At 36.7% G+C, this 24,453-nt stretch overlaps 2 protein-coding genes across 2 annotated transcripts in view; one reads left to right on the top strand and one right to left on the bottom strand.

Moving 5' to 3' along the window:
• The window catches only part of hs2st1b (heparan sulfate 2-O-sulfotransferase 1b), a 163,096-nt gene extending 159,553 nt beyond the window's left edge, over positions 1 to 3,543 (top strand). Inside the window, exons 4-7 of the mRNA XM_009302420.5 lie at positions 155 to 293; positions 441 to 538; positions 678 to 835; positions 2,136 to 3,543. Of these exons, the coding sequence (XP_009300695.1) occupies positions 155 to 293; positions 441 to 538; positions 678 to 835; positions 2,136 to 2,362 (622 nt within the window). The 3' untranslated portion in view covers positions 2,363 to 3,543. The remainder of the gene's footprint in view (positions 1 to 154; positions 294 to 440; positions 539 to 677; positions 836 to 2,135) is intronic.
• Positions 1 to 24,453, bottom strand: part of kyat3.2 (kynurenine aminotransferase 3, tandem duplicate 2) — an 808,856-nt gene that overhangs the window by 4,293 nt on the left and 780,110 nt on the right. The gene's annotated exons all lie outside the window — the stretch shown is intronic.

The raw sequence follows: 24,453 nt of genomic DNA, 5'->3' as shown, positions 1-24,453 counted from the left end.
TCACTCAGATTGTTATTCTAATAATCACATTTTTTATTGACAAACAATTCATTAGTTAGTAATAAATACCTTCACATTGTTGTTTAATAATATAATATAATATAATATAATATAACATCATAAAACAATCGCCATTGTTCCCTAAATACTGTAGGTTTGGAGTTAAGGGGAAGCCAGTATACATCAACATCGTACGGGATCCCATTGAAAGATTGGTGTCCTACTACTATTTCCTTCGATTTGGAGATGACTATCGACCAGGTCTCCGACGGAGAAAGCAAGGAGACAAAAAGGTGTGTATAAATATTTGATATTTCTCTTTCAAAATTTCACAAAGCCTTTAATGTAAGAAATAACAACTCACATTCTGATTAAATGTGTCTGATTCTGACCACATTCATGATTAAATGTGTGCAATAAAGTATGTATCTGTGTTTTAGACATTTGATGAGTGTGTGTCATCTGGAGGCTCAGATTGTGCTCCTGAGAAGCTTTGGTTACAGATCCCCTTCTTCTGTGGCCATTACTCTGAGTGCTGGTGGGTAAAATACACCGTCTGCAAACTGTTTTTAACTTGAGGCTTTTCTCGTTAGACTCATTGATTGGGTCACGCTATATACTGATTTGTTTTTAAAACTTTTAAGAGCTGGAAATGATATGTGTGTGTGTTTGTGCAGGAATGTTGGCAGCAAGTGGGCTCTGGAACAGGCTAAGTATAATCTGGTGAACGAGTATCTGCTGGTTGGAGTGACGGAGGAGCTTGAGGATTTCATCATGATGCTGGAAGCTGCTCTGCCACGCTTTTTCAGAGGAGCAACTGAGCTCTACCGCACAGGTAATGTTTTTATTTCATTAGAAGTCATTTAAATATGCTGATTTGATAATAACATAATATTCATCAATATTACTTGATACTTTTGTGGAAACCATGATAAATGAGAACCGAGAGTTGACTCTGGTGAAATATAACTGAACAAAGGACTCCTTAGTAGCCTTTCAGGCAGGCAGTTTTCAGTTTTTGCTAGCCCTAAATAAATTAAGTGGCCTGAATTGAAAAGACATTATTTAATAAATAGAAAAACTAATACACACATTTTTAAATAAAAAATAAATTAATTAATTAAAATGACATTTATTCATTATAGGGTACATATATATTTTTCACTTACCACATTTTATATATTATTTAATTAATTTATTATTTATAAAAAAAAACATGTATATGTATATGTATATATATATATATATATATATATATATATATATATATATATATATATATATATATATATATATATATATATATATATATATATATATATATCAGTTCTTCCATTTCTCTTTAGGCCAGTTCTTGAAAATAGATTAGCTTTACACAGATGTCTTTTAACTGTCACAGTACTTACAGGTAACTTCAGATTGTCTTTGATCATCCTGCAGCTGATCATTGGCTGAGCCTTTGCCATTCTGATTACTCTTCGATCCATTTTATTGGTTGTGTTCCATTTTCTTCCACGTCTCTATGGTTTTGCCCTCCATTTTAAGGCATTGGAGATCATTTTAAGTGAACAGCCGATATTTTTGCACCTCTATATAGGTTTCCCCTCTCCAATCAACTTTTCAATCAAAGTACGCTGTTCTTATGAACAATGTCTTAAACGACCCAATTGCCTCAGGCTTTGAAACGCATGTTCAACAAGATCACAAATTAATGACCTCACTGATTGACTGCCACACTGCTTTTTTTTTAACACACCCTTTTCAACTAATTGCCCAATTTTACAGCCCTAAGTGAATCTACTGCACCTACTGGTAACTTGTTTGCCATGTATCAATAAAAAATAAACTAAAAACCTGGTTAATTCTGGTTAGTCACATTGTACTGCTATTATTTTGAACAATACTGTAGGTATAGTGCCTATTTTAAAAAATGTGCATCCATGATGGACACTTTTTCTGGAATATTATGAATGTCTTTATAGTTTGTGTGGTGTATAAATGTTGTTTATCATCTTTGAGGTTTTATTTTTCAAATTTTAAGACCCAAAGTTAAATTTTATGTCTTGATTTGGAATAATTGGAATTTCAAAGGGTGTCCTAAATTTTTTCACATTACTGTATGTGTATATGTGCAGGTAAGAAGTCTCACTTGAGGAAAACGAGTGAAAAGAAGCCTCCCACTAAAGAGTCCATCTCGAAGCTTCAGCAGTCCAACATCTGGAAGATGGAGAACGAGTTCTATGAGTTTGCTCTGGAACAGTTTCAGTTTGTGCGAGCTCACAGTGTCAGAGAAAAAGACGGCGAGCTTTACCTGCTTTCTCAGAACTTTTTTTACGAGAAAATCTATCCAAAAGTAAACTAGTGCAGACATTGGCATAGTCCAAGTATCATCCGGCCCGTTCAAGTGCTATCATGTCACGTTCACATGGAAAAGTACAAAGATGCCTGAAAGTCCTGCACTTGAGGATTTTGGAACACGTTTTTTTTTTTTTTTTGAAGGAACTTACTGTGAACTCTGGTATCAAGGAACTCTTAAGTCCATTGTCTTTTTAATGAACTTGTGACATCAATAAAAAAATCACAATTTATCATGCCTTCCAAAAGATCACGACAGGACCTCTTTGGCCACCAATCACTGTTGTAAAAATTCAATTTTGAACAGGGTCAAAAGGATAGTGCTTTTTGTACCAGACATTTGGTACATTACGAGCACTTCTTTATTTTACTACTAAATGTGGTTTTGTGAATTCTTAACACTTTCTTGCATTGTGTATATTCATTTTTAATTGAATGCCATGAACAGTGTTTGCAGACTTTAGTAAAGGTATTGTAGCCAGAAGATAGAAAGTGGTTTAAACACATGCACACACGCACACACACACACATAAACACACACTCAAAAAAACACAGATTTCATATATGTACAAATTGTATGTATATTTTATGTATTTGGATCAAATGGTTCAAAGTCTTGAAAATAGTTATTTAGAAAATACACATCTTTTTTTTTTTTTTTTGGTGGGGGGAGAGGGGGGGATTCCACTGGTGCTTGCTTTTTCTATTCTCGTTTTTATTTTTTATCACGTTTTGAAGACTAAAATAACGAAGCAGTGGGAACATTGATATCTAAGACAAACTTTCCAGTACAGAGAATATTTTGACCAGGTCAAAGACCATTAGATCTGGCCTTTTTGATTGTGTTTTTGGAATCGTAACAACAGGAACTGTATTACTTTGAAGCGTAGTAGTATTGGCTTAATATAACTACATCAGACTACTACCCTGTTCGATGGGTTAAAGATACGAAAGAAAGGCTCAAACCAACATTAGTTGTACTTTAAATAGTGCCTTCATGAATCATTCATCCCATACTGGCTCTTGCTGGTTTTCAGATTATTTCAGCAATGTCTGTATTAAAATTTCTTTTTTTAATAATAGTAATAATCAAAAAACTGCCATCTTTCTTTTATAATAGTACTTTTTTTTTCCTTTTATATACATTAGTCTCTAGGCATTTCAAATAAAATTTGCTGTCTGTAAGAACATGTGGTTTTCAGGTTTCATTTATTTGACAAAACATCATTCAATCCAGGATGTGCTTTAAGTATGTATGCTTTTTGGGAAGAAAAATTGTTGACTGTTTTATTGTTATTATTAGTATTATTTTGAACTAATCCTATAATCGCTGAGATTAAACCCAAGATGCAAAAACACTGCAATTTATGGCATTTTAAAACGCCCTTTGAATTAAAAAGAAAATTACATATACACACACACACACACACACACACACACACACACACACACAAACACATACTCATTTGAGGGAAGCATGCTGAAAGGCAGAGGAATGCGCTCTCTCACAGCTCGCGACATCATCTGTCATTTTCTGAGTACATTTACATAAGACACCAAAACTATGATTTTAATATGATTAGGATAATACTCTTATTAACAGTCTACTATGCAAGCAGCGATTTTTTAATACCTTAAAGGACCACCGAGTCACGAAATGGGAAGGTTTTTTCTTCCGTTCGCCATGCGGTATCAAATTCCATTAAAACAGACATTAAACATTAATTGTTTTATACTGAAACTTGCCTTCAAAAAGCGCTTCCTTGGTCTTATTCAAATTTCTTTGCACCTTAAACACACGTCGACCACAACAGGAAATAACAAAAAAAAACTGCACCTGCGTTAATTGCGTAAAATTATTATTTTTTAACCGCATGCGTTAACGCACTAATTTTGACAGCACTATATATATATATATATATATATATATATATATATATATATACACTTATACACTTTTGAGTTGGTATATATATATATATATATATACCTTAGATCGGGAGGTAATGTCTGATTCCGATCGAGATCGCGTGATCGGGCCTGATTTCTGATCATGTGTTCTTGGAAGGAAATTGATATATGTTTGTTTGTGTGCAACCCTGGAACACAAAAACACTCTTGTTGCACAAATATGTCAGGAAGGGACGAACAGGCTCATATGATCGATTCACATCAATGGTATGGCCGTTGAGCCTGTCCCATCCTTTAAGTTCCTCGGTACCCACATCTCAAAGCACCTGTCCTTGGCCACCAACATTTCCAGCCTGGTCAAGAAGGCTCTTTTTCTTAAGGCAACTAAGATCTTGTGCATCTAAAGTTAAATGTTTCATCAATTTATTTTGTAATTTCCTGCTATAGATGTATCAATGTTTAATGTTTGATTAGTAAATCGATAAAAAATCTTATTTATTCCACATTCAGGTGAGTTATTTACATTTACATTTACATTTAGTCATTTAGCAGACGCTTTTATCCAAAGCGACTTACAAATGAGGACAAGGAAGCAATTTACACAACTAAGAGCAACAATGAATAAGTACTAAAGGCAAGTTTCAGGTCTGTAAAGTCTAAGAAGGGAAGTATTAGTAGTATTAGTTTTTTTTTTTTTTTGTACAGTTAGTGTGATATTCAAAGAGGCAATTGCAGATTAGGAAGTGAAGTGGAGACTAAACAGTTGAGTTTTTAGTCGTTTCTTGAAAGTAGCGAGTGACTCTGCTGTTCTGATGCAGTTAGGGAGTTCATTCCACCAACTAGGCAGATTGAGCGTGAGCGTTTGCGAAAGTGATTTCTTCCCTCTTTGGGATGAAACCACGAGGCGACGTTCATTCACAGAACGCAAGTTTCTGGAGGGCACATAGATCTGCAGAAGTGAGAGCAGATAAGAAGGAGCTAGGCCAGAAGTCACTTTGTAGGCAAACATCAGAGCTTTGAATTTGATGCGAGCAGCAACTGGCAGCCAGTGCAAACGGACTAGCAGCGGAGTGACATGTGCTCGTTTAGGTTCATTGAAGACCACTCGTGCTGCTGCGTTCTGGAGCAGTTGAAGAGGCTTGATAGAGTTAGCTGGAAGCCCAGCTAGTAGAGAGCTGCAGTAATCCAGTTTGGAGAGAACAAGAGCTTGAACAAGGAGTTGAGCTGCATGTTCAGATAAGAAGGGTCGGATCTTTCTGATGTTATAGAGTGCGAATCTGCACGATCGAGCAGTTCTAGAAATGTGGTCAGAGAAGTTTAGTTGGTCATCAATCGTTACTCCAAGGCTTTTCACCATTTTGGATGCAGTAATGGTTGCCCCATCCATCTGGATTGAAAAGTTATGGTGTAGAGTCGAGTTGGCAGAAACTACAAGCATTTCCGTTTTTGCGAGGTTCAGCTGAAGATGATGATCTTTCATCCAGTGTGAAATATCCAACAGGCAGGCTGAGATACGAGCTGGAACCGAGGGATCATCAAGATGAAAAGAGAGGTATAGCTGGGTATCATCAGCATAGCAGTGGTAGGAGAATCCATGTCTCTGAATGACTGGTCCTAGAGATGATGTGTAGATGGAGAAGAGAAGTGGCCCAAGAACAGAGCCTTGAGGTACCCCAGTGTTTAGATGCTGTAGGTTGGACACCTCTCCCCTCCAAGACACCCTGAATGACCTGTCAGAGAGGTAAGATCTGAACCATTGTATAACAGTGCCCGCAACGCCCAGTGACTCGAGCGTAGATAGCAGGATCTGGTGGTTGACAGTGTCAAAAGCAGCTGACAAGTCCAGCAAAATGAGGACTGATGATTTAGAGTCTGCTTTAGCCAGTCTGAGATCCTCCACGACCGAGAGCAGTGCAGTCTCAGTTGAGTGGCCTTTCTTAAAGCCGGATTGCTTGTTGTCCATGAGATTGTTTTGAGTAAGAAAGTCCAGGACTTGATTGAACACTACTTTCTCCAGAATCTTGGCCATGAATGGAAGCAGGGATACTGGTCTGTAGTTTTCAAGTAGCGTATGGTCCAGGTTGGGTTTCTTTAGCAGTGGGGTTACCCTAGCTTGCTTAAAGGGGTGGTCCAGAATGTTATTTTTAAGGCTTGGTTGTGTTAATAAGATGCAAAGCAATGTGTGCTCATGTTTAACTTGAAGGAAATCGTGTTATTTTTTCATAAATCTCACTTTGATTATACACAGCTACTCAGCTAACATGAAAACGACTGTCATATTTCCTAGTTCCTCTAAAAGGCCCACCCTCAAGTGACTCTGATTGGTCATCATCATAATATGCTGTGATACGCCGATCGGCTTCACGTCACGCCCTGACAAGCACGCGCGTTTTGTGTAAACAGTCAGTCAGTCAGTCAGTCAACACGTGTCTGTAACGAGTGAAAATGGGATGCGGCTCCTTTAACTGTTTCTGTGCCTTTTAGTGTGTTTATGCGTGTATACGATGAAGTATCTGTAACACGAGAAGCGCATGTGCGCGGGAGAGATTTTTATTGTTCTTTTTCTCTCATGCTCGGATTAAGTTATTTTCTGTGGTGACAGAATAAAGCACAAGATGTGAGATGAGACCTTTGTGAGCCTGGATTGATTTGTTTTTGATGTTACACTCCAGTTGGGAAATCATTGCTGTATTTTTTTTAAATCAATGCGTTACAGGACGTCTTTCATGCATATGCGGAATATGCCTGTGTAAGTAACATGAATCGTTCACATATCTTTTGCGACTTTATTGTCCGAGTTGTAAAACGCATAGCATAGCTGCCTATAGAGAGAAATTCTGCCGTCTCACACAGAGAGACGCAGGTGCTGGCCAAGAGTGCGTGTATGTGTATGTGTGTGTGTGCGTTTACAGCCGTTTGATAAATATAGATTTGTAACGTTAGCTAAGTCGTTAGCGGTTACCATAATTTCCCGTTGTTTACATCTTTGCTACAACACACCGTTAAAGTTAGACACTGTACATGTCATGATCAATTTTAACAAATAAAAACACTTACAGGTCATGACTCAGAGTTCACAGCGTCTCCTTGCTCCTTCTTTGAGGAGATTTTAACTGAATCCAGCACTGAACTGGGAGAGATTCTGGAAGCTGTGTTTTGTCAAATCATGCTTGCTATGTATTTTATAGTTCTCTGGAACATAATTAATATTGAACTGTAAGCACTTCTGTGTTTGGGTCGTGTCATTTGGAAGCCCAACAACAGAAACAGAACAGCTCTGTGGAAACAGCAGGATGGCATTTCTCTCTCTGCAGTAACGTTACAGCGCCTCTGGCCACGGCCTTTACCTGCGCAGTGTGGGATGCGCAATAACGAACTTTTGTGATCTCACAGGGGGCGGAAGTATTTTTTGTAGTCCCCAAAATTCGTTAATTGTAGGCGTTGCTAAGCTAACTCTGTACAAATCAAGGTCTCCCTTTGCATTAAACTTTGAATATTTTACATTCAGAGATGCTGTTTATGTTCACACAGCTACATTACACATCAACTGAAGTTTAAAATATAATATCGTAGTGGACCACCCCTTTAAATGAAGTGGGGAATAAACCAGAGTCAAGAGATGTGTTAATTATGTGAGTCAGTGTTGGTATGACTGCAGGAGAGATGGCTTGCAAGAGATGGGAGGGAATGGGATCGAGTGGACAGATGGTTGCATGGCTAGATAGCACGAGTTTGGACAACTCAGACTCAGAGAGCTGAGAAAAAGAGGTGAGTGTGTGTGGTGTTGGTGTTGTATCTTGCGTGTTTGTTGTAGGTGCAGCAAATTGAGCACTGATTTTTGCAGTTTTGGTGCAAAAGAATGTAGCAAAGTCATCAGTAGTAAGTGTGGAGGATGCGGGTGGAGGAGGAGGATAGAGGAGGGAGGAAAATGTTTTAAAAGGTAGGCGAGGATTAGTGGCATTGTTGATTTTCAGACGGTAATATGTCTGCTTTGCAGAAGTAACCTCAGCTGAGAAAGAGGACAGAAGAGTATGTTAAGAGCTGTGCAGGATTTTTAGTTTTACGCCAAATTCTCTCTGCAGCCCGAAGTTTTCATCCGAGAGCCAGGGTGCAGGAGGACTGGCACGGGCTGGCCTGGATGCAAGAGGACATAATCGGTCTAGACATGATGCTAGTGTGGAGCAGAGTGTAATAGTGGCACTGTTCGAATCAAGTGCAGTGAGTTTGCGAGATGGAGGAAGAGAGTCTGAAACAATGGTGGATAGTCTATTGGGTGAGAGAGATCGTAGGTTTCTGCGAAAGGTAACCAGTGTTGGAGTGTGTGGCGGCTCAGGAGTAATGTGGATGTTGAGAGACAGAAGGAAATAATCAGATATTTGTAGTGGAGTTACTATTGTTTGATCAGTGAAGCAGTGTCGTGTGTAAATAAGGTCTAGCTGATTACCTGATTTGTGGGTAGCAGAGGTAGGTGCTCTTTTTAGGTCAAAAGAGGCAAGCAGAGTCTGAAAGTCTGCAGCTTGCGGTTTGTCAACGTAAATGTTAAAGTCACCTAGCACCAACAAGGGAGTGGCAAAATTAGAAAAAGATGAGAGAAGAACATCCAGTTCATCTAGGAAGTGACCTAATTTACCTGGTGGGCGGTAGATGACAACCACATTTATGTAGAAGGGGTGGATAATGGTGACTGCATGGAATTCAAAGGAGCTGATTGTTGGCAGGGACAGTATTAGAGTAAATTTCCATTCTTTGAAAATTAGTAGTCCCGTCCCACCCCCTCTCCCTGTGTGACGAGGAGTGTGGGAAAAAGAGAAATTAGCAGAAAGAGTAGCATGTGTAGCAGTGTCCTCCGGCCTCAACCAGGTCTCAGTTAGAGCCATGAGATTATAGTCAGAATATGTAGCTATGGAGGTAATAAAATCTGCCTTGTTAACAGCTGATTGACAATTCCAGAGGCCCACGGAGAGAGAGAGTTGTGAAATAGTAGATACATGTATTGAACGAAGGTTGTGAGGATTATGCCTGCAGCGTACCTCCCGTGTTTTGCGAGTGTTAGTAACAACAGCAATTAGAAAACACATAATAAAAGTGCACTGACAACAAAAAAAAAATAAGTGTAAAGATAAAGTAAAACAAGAAAGTAAAGTACTCAAGTGCTTTGTCTGTGTCTTTGCTCGGTGGAGTCGCGCAGGTAGAGTCGATGGTCTTTACACTCGTCGGTCTTCACACGAGGCTGCCGCGACCGCTGCCGCGGTTAACTAGTTGTTTATATAACCCCAAAGCACTAGCTGATTGAATTCAGCTGGACACGCCTCGAGAGTCAAAACAAGGGCCGAAACTGAGGTGGACGACGCGAAACTGTCTGCGTTCGCTACACAAGCTCTTATAGTAACCAAGGAAACAGTGGCTAAACACTTCTAGTATTATACACAACTGAAAGCAAGTTTAAATGTTCTACAACTTTACACAAACAGCTGAAAACAAGTCCTCAAACCATACACAACCATAGTTATGAATCTAAATTTCCAAAAATTGACGTTCATGTTTTGTTTTGTGGTCCATAGTCACACACATACTGCATACGTGTATGTGCACTTGTGTGATGAGATTCAAAATGTGAATCATGACTTTTGTGATCGGTTCAGTCACTAATGAAAGCGTGAGCAGAACAAGAGAACATCAGTCTTCATCTTAACAAAGACAAAGAGATGACACAAGGGCCGAAAGCAGCCACACCGCCATGAGGAGAGACCGTCTGCTTCACAAAACAGAACTCAATTAACTTTTTTATGAATTGCTGCAGGCATAACAAAGCATTGTTTCATTAGGCAGATGAATACAGACTGATAATTACTCCTCAATTAAAAAGAGCCGGGACCATGTATTGATTTGCAAGAGAGAAGGTTAATTAGGAGCACTGAAGCTCTCTGTGTTCTGTTGATGTAGCGCTGCTGTCATTTGTTTGTTTTCATGTCAGCAGCCATCCCAAAATGAAACATGATTTTTATCTAAGTTATTATTTGTTTATAGTATTTTTAAATTACACGATGGTATCTTTTGAATTATTTTTGATGTGTAAATTAAAAAACACATGGGCTAGTAAAAAGATTTGATCAGATGTGACCACATTGTAAGTACTGTTTTTTCCTCATACTTCATGCGAATACATATGCAGTGAAACTAAAATTATTCAAATATATTTTTTATTCACATATACATACATACATACATACATACATATATATATATATATATATATATATACATATATATATATATATATATATATATATATATATATATATATATATATATATATATATATATATATATATATATATATATATATATATATATTTTTTTTTTTTTTTTTTATTAGTGGGCACTATAATTAAAGATAGCCTAACAAATTAAACTGCTGTGACATACCTCAAAAAATCTTCACTCAGAGCATTAAAAACCAAAATGACCTAAAAAAAACTTGCTGCAGTGAGCCTGGGAAAATATTAAAGATGAGGTTTCCATTAATCTGGTTGACAGCAGAGAATTGAAACTTCTGATAAATATTTTCATACTAGCAGCTGCCTGGAATCATTTTTGGTTCATTTTGGAATAATTGTAACTTGTTACACACTCCACCTTTCTATAAACCTAATTTGACATTATCAAATTCATTCTGACACAATTAAACTACTTCTAGTCATATTTAATTGAAGAAATGTACAAAAGCATGCGCATCAATCTCAATGGGTGCTCAGCCAAAAAACAACAAATAGTGCAAACATATAGGCTGGTACACCAAAGCTCCAAAAACATACATTTATTAACTTAAAAAGGCCATTACAAAGCATGTGACGTTTCAAACACCGGCTTTTCATCAGACGTTTTCTAAACTACAGGTACATGAATAAAACTGTGGTAATGTGCGGAATGTTGAAGGTGTCTGTATAATTTTTCCTTCAACTGTACTGTATGTCCGTTTGTAGAGTTTGAAAACCTGCCTGTTTTATGTTGCCATCATTGGGGCAAATTAATCTGTGGCAGCACATAGAACTGTAAAATAATGTGTATGAAAGTGATAGTTCACCCATCTTCACTTGCTGTCAAAGACACCTTCTTCAGGCCAGATGTATTCTTTACGTTCACTGCTTATGCTGTCCCACAGTCTTGTGTGTTCCATTCCTTAAATGGTATGTGAAAGCTGCGCTTGGTGGTTAATGTGTTTAAATGTCCAATCTTTTCAATTCAATTTAAGTTTATTTATTTAGCGCTTTTACAATGTAGATTGTGTCAAAGCCGCCAGAAGCTCTAGTAAAGTCCAAATATCAGAGTTGAAGTTCAGCTTAGTTTAGTTCAGTGTAGTTTAAATTTCATTGCTGAATGTTCAAACACTGAAGGGCAAATCCATCGATGCACCACTCCACAAGTCCCAACCAAGAAAGCCAGTGGCAACAGTGGCAGGGAACAAAACTTCACTAAATGACGAAGTGAAGGGGAACCTAGAGAAAAAACCTAGAGAAAAACCAGGCTCTATTATCCAAGAACATTTTCCCTCTGGCCAAACTTCCTGAGTGGAGCTGCAGTCTAGGCACTGGAGGCTGGAAAACGCTGGACGTCCATCCTAGAGAACTGCAGGTGAGAGTAGGTCACTTGCAGGTGATCAGGCTGACCCACAGGATCAATGGGGGACTCCTCTGTCACTGTTGTCTTACAGGAATGCATGCACTCCACTCCTCAATGACCACCACAGCTTCAGCTCAGGATACGGCATGGTCCAGGATTAAGGATACCTTAGCATCATTTTTTCACAGCTCTTGGATTGCATCAATGGCACTGCATGATCTCTGGGGGTTTCAGGATTAAAAAAAAATTAAATTTTAATTAGCTATCATAAATACTCTGTTGTCTGTGATTAAATTGTTATTTTGCCTCAGAAGTTTGTCAGAAATCAGTTTTGTGAGGTGCCTTTGGTCACAAACGCTGCCTCCATCCAAAGTCACTTCCTGAAACAATTTGTATAATTTGAGATCATTTTGCTCAATTCCTGTTGACTCTCCAGTTTAAACAAGTCCTATATGCAACCTTTCACTGTGTAGGGATCAACTGTCAAATAGTCCCTAAATAACAAAGTCGTGAATTTATACTAACGCTACACACATTCACACCATATTACAATTTTCATTGTTTACACTGTACTTGCTTAAGAGGTATGCTAGTTCAAATGCTGCTCCAGTGTGTGTTGACAATCATGATCTAAGAAAACCAGTGTGATTTTGTCACAGCACCAATAAACTATGTTTTGTCATAGTATATAAAGTACATTAAGTCAAAGAAGTGTGGAATGCTCCTTAATTAAATGTAGGTTAAGGTTTTAGATGCCCAGTGTCTGTTTATATAAGGTTAATCATTTTTTTCCTTACATTTTATTTTATCTATTGTGTATTCATAGTGTAACCATGGGGAGTGACACACACAACTGGGGTAAGATCAACACGATCTCACGGCAATTCGTAACTTTTTCATTTAGTGGCTAATTCGTATGAATTCGTACAATCTAATTCGTACAATTTAGTACGATTTGCTTATCCCCAATGACGGTTGGGGTTAGGGGTGGGGTTAGGTGCCACGCCTCCTTTTTAAAATCGTACCATTTCGTACGACTAAACTTGTACGAATTCGCACGAATTAGCCACTAAACTGGCAAAGCGTAAAATACTTACGTTTTCTCGTGAGATCAGGCTGGTAAGATCCAATATGCAGGTTTAATCGTAGTCAGGCAAGCAATGATCAATACAGGTGCAAACGGGTATGTACACGCAGTCCAGAATCGTAATCATATAACAGGCAAGAGGTCGTAAGGCAGGCGGCTAAACAGGAGAACGAGGATAAACAAGACTGGGTCGAAACACGGGAAAACAAGACAGGGTAAACGCGTTGTAATGTCATCACAGGATAAACAAGACTCGGCCAACGGAAAGCGTGAATGTATGGCTTATGTAGTGAATGCAATCAGTCTCTGATAGTCCTCAGGTGTTGCTAGTGTAATCATCCTAGATGAGTGAGCATGGGTGTCTGTGCGAAGTGCATGTCTGAATATGTAGTCAAGGAAAAGGCAGAAGTGTAGTCCATGGTTATTGTGTGAGAACCAGCGATCTCTGGAGAACGATCGCTGGTTATCGTGACACATAGAATGTTGTATTAATCATTCATATCTGATATTTTAATAACATTATAATTATATCTATACACAAAAAATACCATCTATATAAACAACATATACATCTATATTTGTCTTTATTTACTTTTGTTCAAAAATAAATCACCATTTCAAATCAAATTAAACCAAATCACCTTTATTGTCACATCATCAGTAGCATGTGTGCTATGATGAGTGAAAAGCTTAGGTGCTGGCTTCACACAGCACAAAATACAGATATAATAATGAAAATACTAATGAGTTTTTTTAAAACATTCTGTAAACTTAGGAGAGTAAAATTATAGTCAAGAGACTAAACCATATGAATTTGGTCCTGCACCCTATAGAACTTAGGTCAGGACAAGCCTAAGAGGGCAGGTGTAACTTTTGTGTGCTTTGACAAATATCAAAAACATGTCTATTTGAAGTCTATTTAATTAAACAAAAAGACGTTACAATAATACACAACGCTTCAATATTTTCTAGCCAGTTTATATATACAGTTGAAGTCAGAATTATAAGCCCCCTTTGATTTTGATTTTCTTTATTTTCATTTACCAAATGATGTTTAACAGACCAAGGAAATTTTCACAGTATGTCTGATAATATTTTGTCTTCTGGAAAAAAAATCATTTGTTTTACTTCGGCTAGAATAAAAGCAGTTTTTAATCTTCTAAAATCCATTTTAAGGACTAAATTATTAGCCCCTTTAAGCTATATATTTTTTCCTGATAGTCTGCAGAACAAACCATCGTTGTACAATAACTTGCCTAATTACTCTAACCTGCATAGTTACCCTAATTAACTTAGTTAAGCTTTTAAATGTCACTTTAAGCTGCATAGAACTGTCTTAAAAAATATCTAGTAAAATACTATTTACTGTCATCATGGCAAAGATAAAAGAAAGCAGTTATTAGGGATAAGTTTTTAAAATTATTATGTTTAGAAATGGGTTGAAAAAAATCTTCTCTCAGTTAAAAGTTAAACAGAAATTGGGGAAAAAATAAATAGGGGTGCTAATAATTCTGGGAAGCTAATAATTCTGACTTCAACTGTGTGTATATATATATATATATATATATATATATATATTTATTTATGTGGAAACATTTTAGTTTGTTTCAATTCTCTTCAATACCTTCTAACTTATTTATATAATAGCAATATCAATTTTCTTTCTTTCTTTCTTTCTTTCTTTCTTTCTTTCTTTCTTTCTTTCTTTCTTTCTTTCTTTCTTTCTTTCTTTCTTTCTTTCTTTCTTTCTTTCTTTCTTTCTTTCTTTCGCCACTTAAAAAAAAGCCCCATTTTGGTTAATTCTTTCTTCATCCACAAGAGGGAGTGTTGAATCCACTGATCAGTCCTTTTCCTCGAATCAGCTCAGCTGGAACTGTTCAACAAGTCCCATTAATGCACCTGTACCGAGCCAAATGGACCAAACGAATGGAACATTACCATTAAGAATACAGATTGCTCTATTAGAGCTGCACCGGCTTTCAGCTTTGGTGGCAGCTATAAATAAAGCTCTTTACTTTAGCCCCGGCAATTTGTGGCCCTCTCTCTTGTTCTCTTGCATAAATGACACACTACAGTTTAAGTCACTGTGTGCAAATGGTGCGCTGGTGATGCAGCCTTTCCAGAGAATAACTTTAGCGTTTCTGAGAAGACTTTCAGTCATGATGTTTTTATGAAGCTTTTACCCAAATCAGCGATTTACAGGTTCAAATACACTAACTGGCGTGTATGTAACTTACCTATTTGTGAAATTACAGGGAGATGAGTGTGACATGATTGGCCCTATTTTAATAATAGCTTGAACTGAGACTGATGTCTTTGTATTTGAAGGATATGATTCAGGCCTACTTAAAATTGAAAGTAAAGCTTACCACTATTAGACTAATACTGCGAGTCTCTGCCGAAATAACCTCTAAGAGTCAAAATAATGACCTCATTCAACTAATGAATGCTGGCTGGGTTTGACAAGCATGACCCTCTGGACTTTTGACAAAATGGTTGCTTTTTTGGCAGATCAGAGGAGATCGCTGAGCTGTGGAGTAAAACTGGCCGCTGCGTTTTGAAATTGGTGCTCTATAAAACAAACAGAGCAGAGAAGAGGAGAAACACTGACCCTCTACTCAACAGGACACAAGACTGGACCTCTAAGTGCTTGGCTGAGGGAATTTATTATGCCTGCTATGAAAAAGCCTAATGGAAATATCAAATGTGAGAATAAAGGATTTATAAATGGATTTAAGGCAATAGGAAAAAGAGCAAAAGAGACAGATTTTTGTAACCGTTATTTTGGTGTCTTTAAGCTAAATTAAATGATTTTCTCAACTTACATTACTTTATTGGCGGTTCATTTCACTGTGGCGATCTCTAAAATGGAGACTAATGAAGGAAAATGAATATCATTATTTAAACATTACTTTATTCAATTATTATTTATCAATTATTATTTTAAGCTAAAGGCTAAAACAAGAATTAACTGAATTTAAAAGTAAAATAAATTTAAAAAAAAATGACTGTAATATTTGTATTTGCATAATGTTTCAAATGTGAAACAGTTTGGAATAAATAACTTATGTAAATTAATTATTCAATAATTTAATATGACAAAAGTTGTTGCAATATTTAATATTTGACTACTGTTTTATGACGTTAAATTGAGCAATTGTATCATATGTTCTTTGCAATTTTTTTATTTTTTTTTTTATTTTATCAGGCAAACCATACAGTATATATTGTAAAATATGCAACATAGGCTCATTCTGAAAACATGGCCCTATAAACATTTCAGAAAGTAGTTGAGCACAACGATGGGGTTCGAGTCTGGTGAAGTACGGTTCTGGAAAGCAGGTAAGAAAAAAAAAAGCCAAATAATAAAACAAACAAGTAAATAACAGGGTGGGAATGTGGTAAAATCTAAAAATGTGGGGCGAGGGCTTTTCTATTTTTGGATTGCATTGGTTGGGTTTAGGGAAAACCCAGAAGTGGGTGGGCGCTGATTAATCATGCCTTTGAAAACATTATTGGTTGGGTTTAGGAAAGGAGGAGGGTGGGTCAGTCGATCCGTCAGTCAGTCAAACAGTCAGTCGACAGCGGCCTCTGGTGGATTTATGCAAGAACAGCAGGCGTGGCTCTCACGGGAGAAATTTGATAGTGGCCTCTGGTAGATTTGCAAATAAAAAAACTGAAAAAAAAATATAGCTCCTGGAAAGTATTTTGCTCTCTCCAGAAATTTATATAGAGGTATGTTTTTTTCAGAATGAGCCTGGGTTGAAAATATGTTGTGTATGTTTATGTTGATGCAGTCAAACAAACAAACAAACAGTACACACACATACCGAGCAATGACAAGAGAACTGCACAGTTCATTATTTATGAACCATACAGTCCCTAGTGTCACGATCGGGTCTTGAAACCGGGTTTAACCGGGACGTAGCTCAGGAGATCAAGGGAAACGCAAGGCAAGTTCACCAGAGATGACTCAAAAACCGAGTGAGGAACACAGACAAAGTGACAACTTAAATACACTGGCTGGAACAAGTCACAGGTGATCCAAATTAAGTAAACAAGAACACATGAGGAAGAACAAAGACAGAGGGGAAACACAGGGACCTCTAGGTGAATGGAGACAAACTGCAGGATGGTGACACCTAGCATTTACTCACTTTGTTTAAAGATTTTTTTTTTTTTTTTTGGACAAATTAAGTGTATTTATTTTGCTCTCTCTTCTTTGTGACTCCTTATTGTATTCAGTGCTGTCAGTTTACCTGCGCAGATCTGTATGGTCACAAGGTTACAGGCCTGCATCAGATCTTGCTCAAAATGTCAGGATGTTTGAAGTACAATTAGTTTTTTTCTTTTGTCTTCTTATCTCTTTATCTTTCTTATGGGACAAATTAAGTGTATTTATTTTGCTCATGTTTATTACAGTGTACATCATGGTACGTGTCTGTGTGTGCTAAGACTTTTGTTATTTTGATGTACTTTCAACTGAACATGAATTGAGTGGTCATTCCCACCTGATCTCACAAGAAAACGTAAGTATTTTACGTTGTGCCAGTTTTGTAATGAATTCGTAATGAGTTCAGTCGTACGAAATTGTATGATTTTAAAAAGGAGGCGTGGCACCTATCCCTACCCCAAAACCCAATCGTCATTGGGGGATGAGCAAATTATACTAAAATGTATAAAAGTGTATGAAAATGTATAGATTGTACGAATTCGTACAAATTAGCCACTAAATGAAAAAGTTACAAATTGCCGTGAGATTGTGTGGGTCATTCTCTTATAGCAAACTAAGTTGAAGAAAAGTGTGTGGTTAAATATTGTGGTTGAAGTTGTCAAACTCAGGACCTCAACTTCAAATTTGGAAGCAATTGGTCATACTTTGATTGAAGATTACCAAAAATAGACTTTCTCAGATATATTGTTCACCTTAAAAATAACAATGTGTACTATCAAAATAAACATTTAGATTTCACATGTACCTTAAATCAAATATCGCTATCCTGCACAAGTGATAAATCTCTCAAGCAAAGGTGTCTTTCTTTCTTTTTTCGTTAAGTAAAAAGTTGTCTAATAAATTAATAGATCATGGAAGGGAGACAATTTGCCCATTTTAAATAAATATGTTCACTTGTTTTCTCCTCAGTGTCTTTATAAATGATGGCTATGTCTAGATTGGAAGTTTGGGAGATGAAACAAAGTTCAAAGTCAATGGAGAACCAAAGAAAACTAGCACATTATTTCCAATCTAGGGGCGTTTAGGCTAAAAATAGCAATAAAGGGAGTTGTTCCCATGATGTAGAAATATAATTAGCTAAAGCTAAGAATGTAGGACATGGTTTGACTTTACAAGGCAAATGAAACAGGTACTGGAAAATCTGATTGCTCACTGGGTAAGAAATTTAAATAAACCACAGGGACATTTCAATACAAACATCAATGGGTCATTTATTTGATGTCTGTGATCAAGGCTTTGGTCTTTCCTTTTTGTTTTTGTTCAATTACTCTTTAGATTTTAGGTAATTTCAACTGAATTATGAGATAAAATCCTCCAGAATAAAATTGTCCACAACCATCTCCTTCCATTAAAGTAGAAGCAGCCTGAAATCTGATGCCAATTACGGTTATGACCTTTAACTCAAAAATTAATTGGTATATTTTGGCTGTTTGACATTGAAAAAATATCCTACAGCTTTTTCTCAGTGCTCCCTTTTTCTCTTTAATGCAGAATTCAGGGAGGTAAAAGACCTGGCAGGCAAAGAGAGATGCAATCAGCAATTCAATCGTGCCTATTGTTCGGGCTTACTGATGAGCTTTGCAGTGCAGATAATGGAGTAAATTATTTACCTCTCTGCTCTCTCTTCTTTGTGACTCCTTATTGTATTCAGTGCTGTCAGTTTACCTGCGCAGATCTGTATGGTCACAAGGTTACAGGCCTGCATCAGATCTTGCTCAAAATGTCAGGATGTTTGAAGTACAATTAGTTTTTTTCTTTTGTCTTCTTATCTCTTTATCTTTCTTATGGGCCATTATACAAAACAGATGCCATTTGGGTCCCTCATATACATTTGTAATGAAATTACCAATGTTTGGTTGATGCCAAACTTTAGAAGTTCATTTTTTTAGTTTGACTTTCATCATGGAGGTGAATTTTTTGCCTTTTGGTCTCCTTAGTATTTCTGATTTTGCCTTCTAATCGCAACTTATGGTTTTGATTTAAATGAACATTTTTTTTCTCCTTTTTTATCTATGTGAAATATTTCTAATTGGCATAATGTATTAGGAATATACCCGTTTAAACCTGACAAATTTTCTGCCACAGTTTGTTGTAACAAGCAGAAGAGTTGAGATAAGAGTTGCTAGCAGTAAATTAAATAATTAGTTTACCCAAAATATTAATTCTGTTATTAATTACTCACCCCCGTATCATTCCAATCCCCTGAGACTCTTGTTCATCTTTTTAACACAAATTAAGTGTTAAAAATAAACTGTTTTCTCATCCTCCTTAGAGAGCAACTGTCACGAGAAGTTCAATGTCCAGAAAAAACAAAAACCTTCAACAGTAAGTGGTTCAACTGCAATCATACAATGCTCCAATAACAAATAATAAATGAAGCCAATAATAATAAATAATAAATGTGCCACAAAAATGACTTGGCTTGCCTAAATCTACATTAGATCAGGATGCACTTACATCATGGGCAATATGACACTTGCTTGTTGCGCTGCTGGGTCTAATGACAATACGTTGTATTGCTCATAGTAAAAATGCACCCTGATGATCTGAGGTGGAAGAGAAAACATTGGCAAACAAAGTCATTTACAGTTTTATTTGGCGGGCAAAATTGTTCTTAGAGCTGATTACAGTTATCAACTTAAGTCACTTGGAATCTATTGACTGTTTGTTCTGTAGTTTGTTTACTGGACGTTGAATGTCTCAGGACTGTTTATGTTAATGGAAGAATTTGTTTTACAAAGATGAACGAAGATATAGTGGGATTGTAATCATACCTGCCAACATTCCCATTTTTTCCAAAAGTTTCTCGTATTTCAGATACATCTCCCGCAGAGGTGGAAAGTAACAAATTACATTTACTCACGTTACTGTACTTAAGTAGTTTTTTTGAAAATTTGTACTTTTTAGAGTAGAGTTTAAAATCTGTAATTTTACTTTTACTTAAGTATGATTTGCCTAAAGTATTGTACTTCGCTACATTTTAAATCATATGCGTTACTGAGTAAAAAATAAATATATAAAGAAATGCAATGGAAAAAGAAAAAGGAAATTGCGCCAGGAAACCACGTCACTGCAGCCGCATCGTGAGAAATATCTGCAGGAAACTTGTCTATTCACTGTTGCTGGAGTTGGATTTGTCTCCGGAGTTTAGAAAGTTTATCAGCAAAATGCCTGTCAACCCCAACAATGACAAGGTAAGCTACACGGGGACAGTTTAGAATGCTTAGTATAAAATCATCTCCAATCCCTTGTTTAATGTAATGTTTGCACGTGTTAGAATATAAAATCGAGTCACTAACGCTAAAGTCTGATAATCTTCCGTAGATCTTACGCTGACATGTGTCCTAGTGCGCATATCCCACAGTGTGCATTGTATATGGTTGCCATGACAGCCTAAAGCCTAAACTGACACTTCTGTCACTTACTCGTGTCACTTTCTCGTCCTTGCTTCAGTGGCGTAGCGCAAAATGCGGAGGCCCCCCTGCAGGGATCACTGACGGGGCCCCCAGTTGGGGAGGTGAGGGTGGGGGGCAATGCGGGAAAGTGATCACAAATTGAGAAGCAGGGAAGGAAGGCGGGGTGGAGCGACAACGCGGGGAAGCCTTCACAAACTGAGGAGCGATCACAAACTGAGAAGCGATCACAAACTAAGGAGCGGGAAAGGGGGCGGGGTGGAGCGACAACGCAGGGAAGCCTTCACAAACTGAGGAGCGATCAGAAACCGAAAGCGGCGAGAGCATCAAAGTAGCCAGAAGTGATTCTTTTTCAATGAGAACCGGTGGCGAGGAACAGCGTGGCGCGTCTTCTCCTGTGTGGGTGTCGAGGAGAGTTGAAATCAAGTCAACTTTATGGTATGAGCTATGACCGAGCTTGACGCGGTTCGGCGGCAAGCAATCAGAATGAAGTAGTCCACCGCTTGAGAGGAGTTCAGAGAACACAGACCTGTGAACTTTTGTTCCGACCACAGTTGTTTTCAAGAGTTTGATTATTGCGGTTGCCGGATTTTCGCGACTACGTGGGGCCCCCTAATCATGCGGGCCCCCCCCGCGGTGCGTGCCCTGCGGGCCCGTCCGCTACGCCACTGCCTTGCTTGTAATAGGCCTAAACATGTTTGATTCTCTTCCTTATGTTGAACACAAAAGAAGATATTTGTAAGAATGCTGTAAAGCTGTATCTAATGACTTCCATAGTATTTGTTTTCTCCTGCTATAAAAGTTGTGACGCAACCACGGCTTGCGTGTGTTGTCTGAAACACTTCACTGCACTTGATCTGCGATATAAAGATCAATACTATGCGGAAATAAAGCAGTGTGCACATGAAATGATAAAGACTGTGATGGATGCGGGGAGACTTTTTTTTTGCACGCGCAATGAGAGCTGAAGCTGCACTCAGAGGACAATCGCCTGTTATGTCATGTCGTTTAGTTTTTGATTGTCAGCGTGATGTAGGCCTTTGTAATAATATTTATACAATATGGTTATAATGACATTTATACATGATCAAACTAGTGTGCAACTTAAGCAAAACCAATACTAAACTGTTGTAAATTAGTTTGTTTTTGTAGTTTGGGCCAAAACAAATGTTGGTTGCATTTTTAATAGTTTAAGTTAATTTGATTGACTATATAAAAATCTGTGTATATTATAAATACATATATTAGATAAAATAAAATTGCTACCTTTTACTGTAAAAAGTCCTCTTCCCCAAAAGTCATTAAAGTTAGTACACAGTCATATCCATACATGCAAAGCTATATATATATATATAAATATATATATATATATATATATATATATATATATATATATATATATATATATATATATATATATATATATATATATATATATATATATATATATATATATATATAATGTGTAAAAGATGAAGCACTATGAATATATATTTGAAAGAAAATATGTCAAATAAATGATCAGATCTCTGTGTGGAGCACAGGCTGTAAGACTCCTTGTGCAAACAAAAATCTTTCAGAATAATTACAGTTAATAGCAAAATGTATTTGAAAACAGACATATTGAAAATTCATATTTCAATTCATAAGAGTCATACTTTATTATGGTTATTTTGGTTGAAGTAATACAAAAGTAGTGTAATGCATTTCTCAGATATTAATATTGTAATGTAATCAATTACAAAAAACATGACAGTAACTTTTAATATATAATGTATTACATTTTGGAAGCAACTTACCCAACTGTGTTTGTAACATTGTTAGGTAATGGGCATTTGGAGCAAATTTGTTTATGCAATATGGGCTCTATGCACAGCTAGAGCTTTAAACCCAACGATAAACTTCTAATAATCTGACAGCTCAATGTGAGTATTTTCAATTTCACAAGGTTGTTTTTACGTCATCAATGTTGTAATGTAATTACAATACATTCAGTTAAATAGATTGAAGCATTCATTTAGTTGTTCAAGCGAAAAATTAGATGAATGATGGTTTAACCACAAGTGCCGTCAGTAGCAATAGGCTAGTGCAGAAATTCTATTGAAAATACTGCGGGTAAAGTCTAGATCAGACACGCGGCCGGATGTGCGCTATGCACATCAATTAGCAGCATTTATGACACTGTATAACAATAGGCGACGCAGTGGCGCTTTAGGGAGTGCTGTTGCCTCACAGCAAAAAAGTTGCTGGTTCGAGCCTCGGCTGGGTCAGTTGGTGTTTCTGTGTGTTTGCATATTCTCCCTGTCTTTGTGTGGGTTTCCTCTGGGCGCTGCGGTTTCCCCCACAGTCTAAACACATGCGCTATAGGGAAATTAAGTACGCTAAAAATTGTCTAGTGTATGAGTGTGAATAAGTGTGTGTGGGTTTCCCAGATGGGTTGCAGCTGGAAGGGCATCTGCTGCATAAAACATATGTTGGATACGTTGGTAGTTCATTCAACACCCCTGATTAATAAAGGGACTAAGCCAAAAAAGAAAATGAATGAATAAATATATATAAATAATTTATATCTTTACAGTTCTGTGATGGTTGGGTTTAGGGTTGGGTGGGGGTAGGCTTTAAAAAAATACAAATTATTAGGTAATTCAATAAATAGCTAAAAAATTCTACTGTATGTTACTGTGACTTTTGGGTTTAAGTTGGGTTAGGGGTAGACGTTGATAAAATACAACAAATGTGAAATTTAAATTATATAAATAATTTTCGTTAACTTTCTGCCGCAACTGTATCCTATCTAGCAACAACCAAAATATTTTGGGTAAAACAAACTATCATATTTTGGTAACACTTTACAATAACAGTACATGAATAATGATGTATTAATATGTAAACTAAACATTAGTTTATTATAAATAAACCATGAGTTAAGGTATGTACTTATCATGAATTAACTTTAAATACAACATGAGTTACATGAGTTCATGTGTAAATAACGACTACCTTAATTACATGTTAGTACATGTTGTTAATTTATGTATTAACATTTTAATTTAAATTTAAGTTTAACATATACGTTTAAGCTAAATATAACCAACATGAACTCATGAGCTGTTAATGTATAGTTATGGCATGACTTTACTTGGAGGGGCACATCACTATTAACTCATCCTTAACTACTCATGAACTCCTGTTCATGTTGATGTCGAAAGAACACTTTTCTATTTTTATTCAGTGTAAACTCACTAGTTGGACGTGCATAAGGAGTTCATGAGTAGTTAAGAATGGATTAATGATGATGTGTCCCTTTAAGTAAAGTCACAGCATAATTATACATTAACATATCATGAGTTCATCATGGTTAAATTAAGCATAAACTAATGTGGTAATTAATACCTTAATTAACAAACAAGCATGTACTAACAAGTAATTAAGGTAGCCATCATTCACACATGAACTCATGTGACTCATGTTGTAGGTAAAATTAATTCATGATCAGTGTATACCTTAACTCATCCTTAATTCATAATAAACTAATGTTTAATTTACATATCAATACATCATTATTCATGTACTGTTATTGTAAAGTGTTACCCATATTTTAAAGACATGGCGGAAGGAAATAGACTTTAATGCAGTGCTTTTTGTCCGATCTGAAACCCACTTCATATCGTATATCTAACGGGCAGTGAAAATCGCTGATATTTAAAGAAATCAGATCTTAAACGTGACAATTTTAAAATGGAAAGACGTCATCGGAAGCCATTAGGCTGCCTCGCTGAAAATTAAAAGTCTGTGTGTATATAGCCCATTTAGCTAACACAGAAGATGTTGCA

This window comes from Danio rerio, chromosome 6 (genome assembly GCF_049306965.1).
Source record: "Danio rerio strain Tuebingen ecotype United States chromosome 6, GRCz12tu, whole genome shotgun sequence".
Taxonomy (NCBI): domain Eukaryota; kingdom Metazoa; phylum Chordata; class Actinopteri; order Cypriniformes; family Danionidae; genus Danio; species Danio rerio.
Note: the sequence above shows the minus strand (reverse complement) of the source record. Positions and strands in the feature narration are given on the sequence as shown.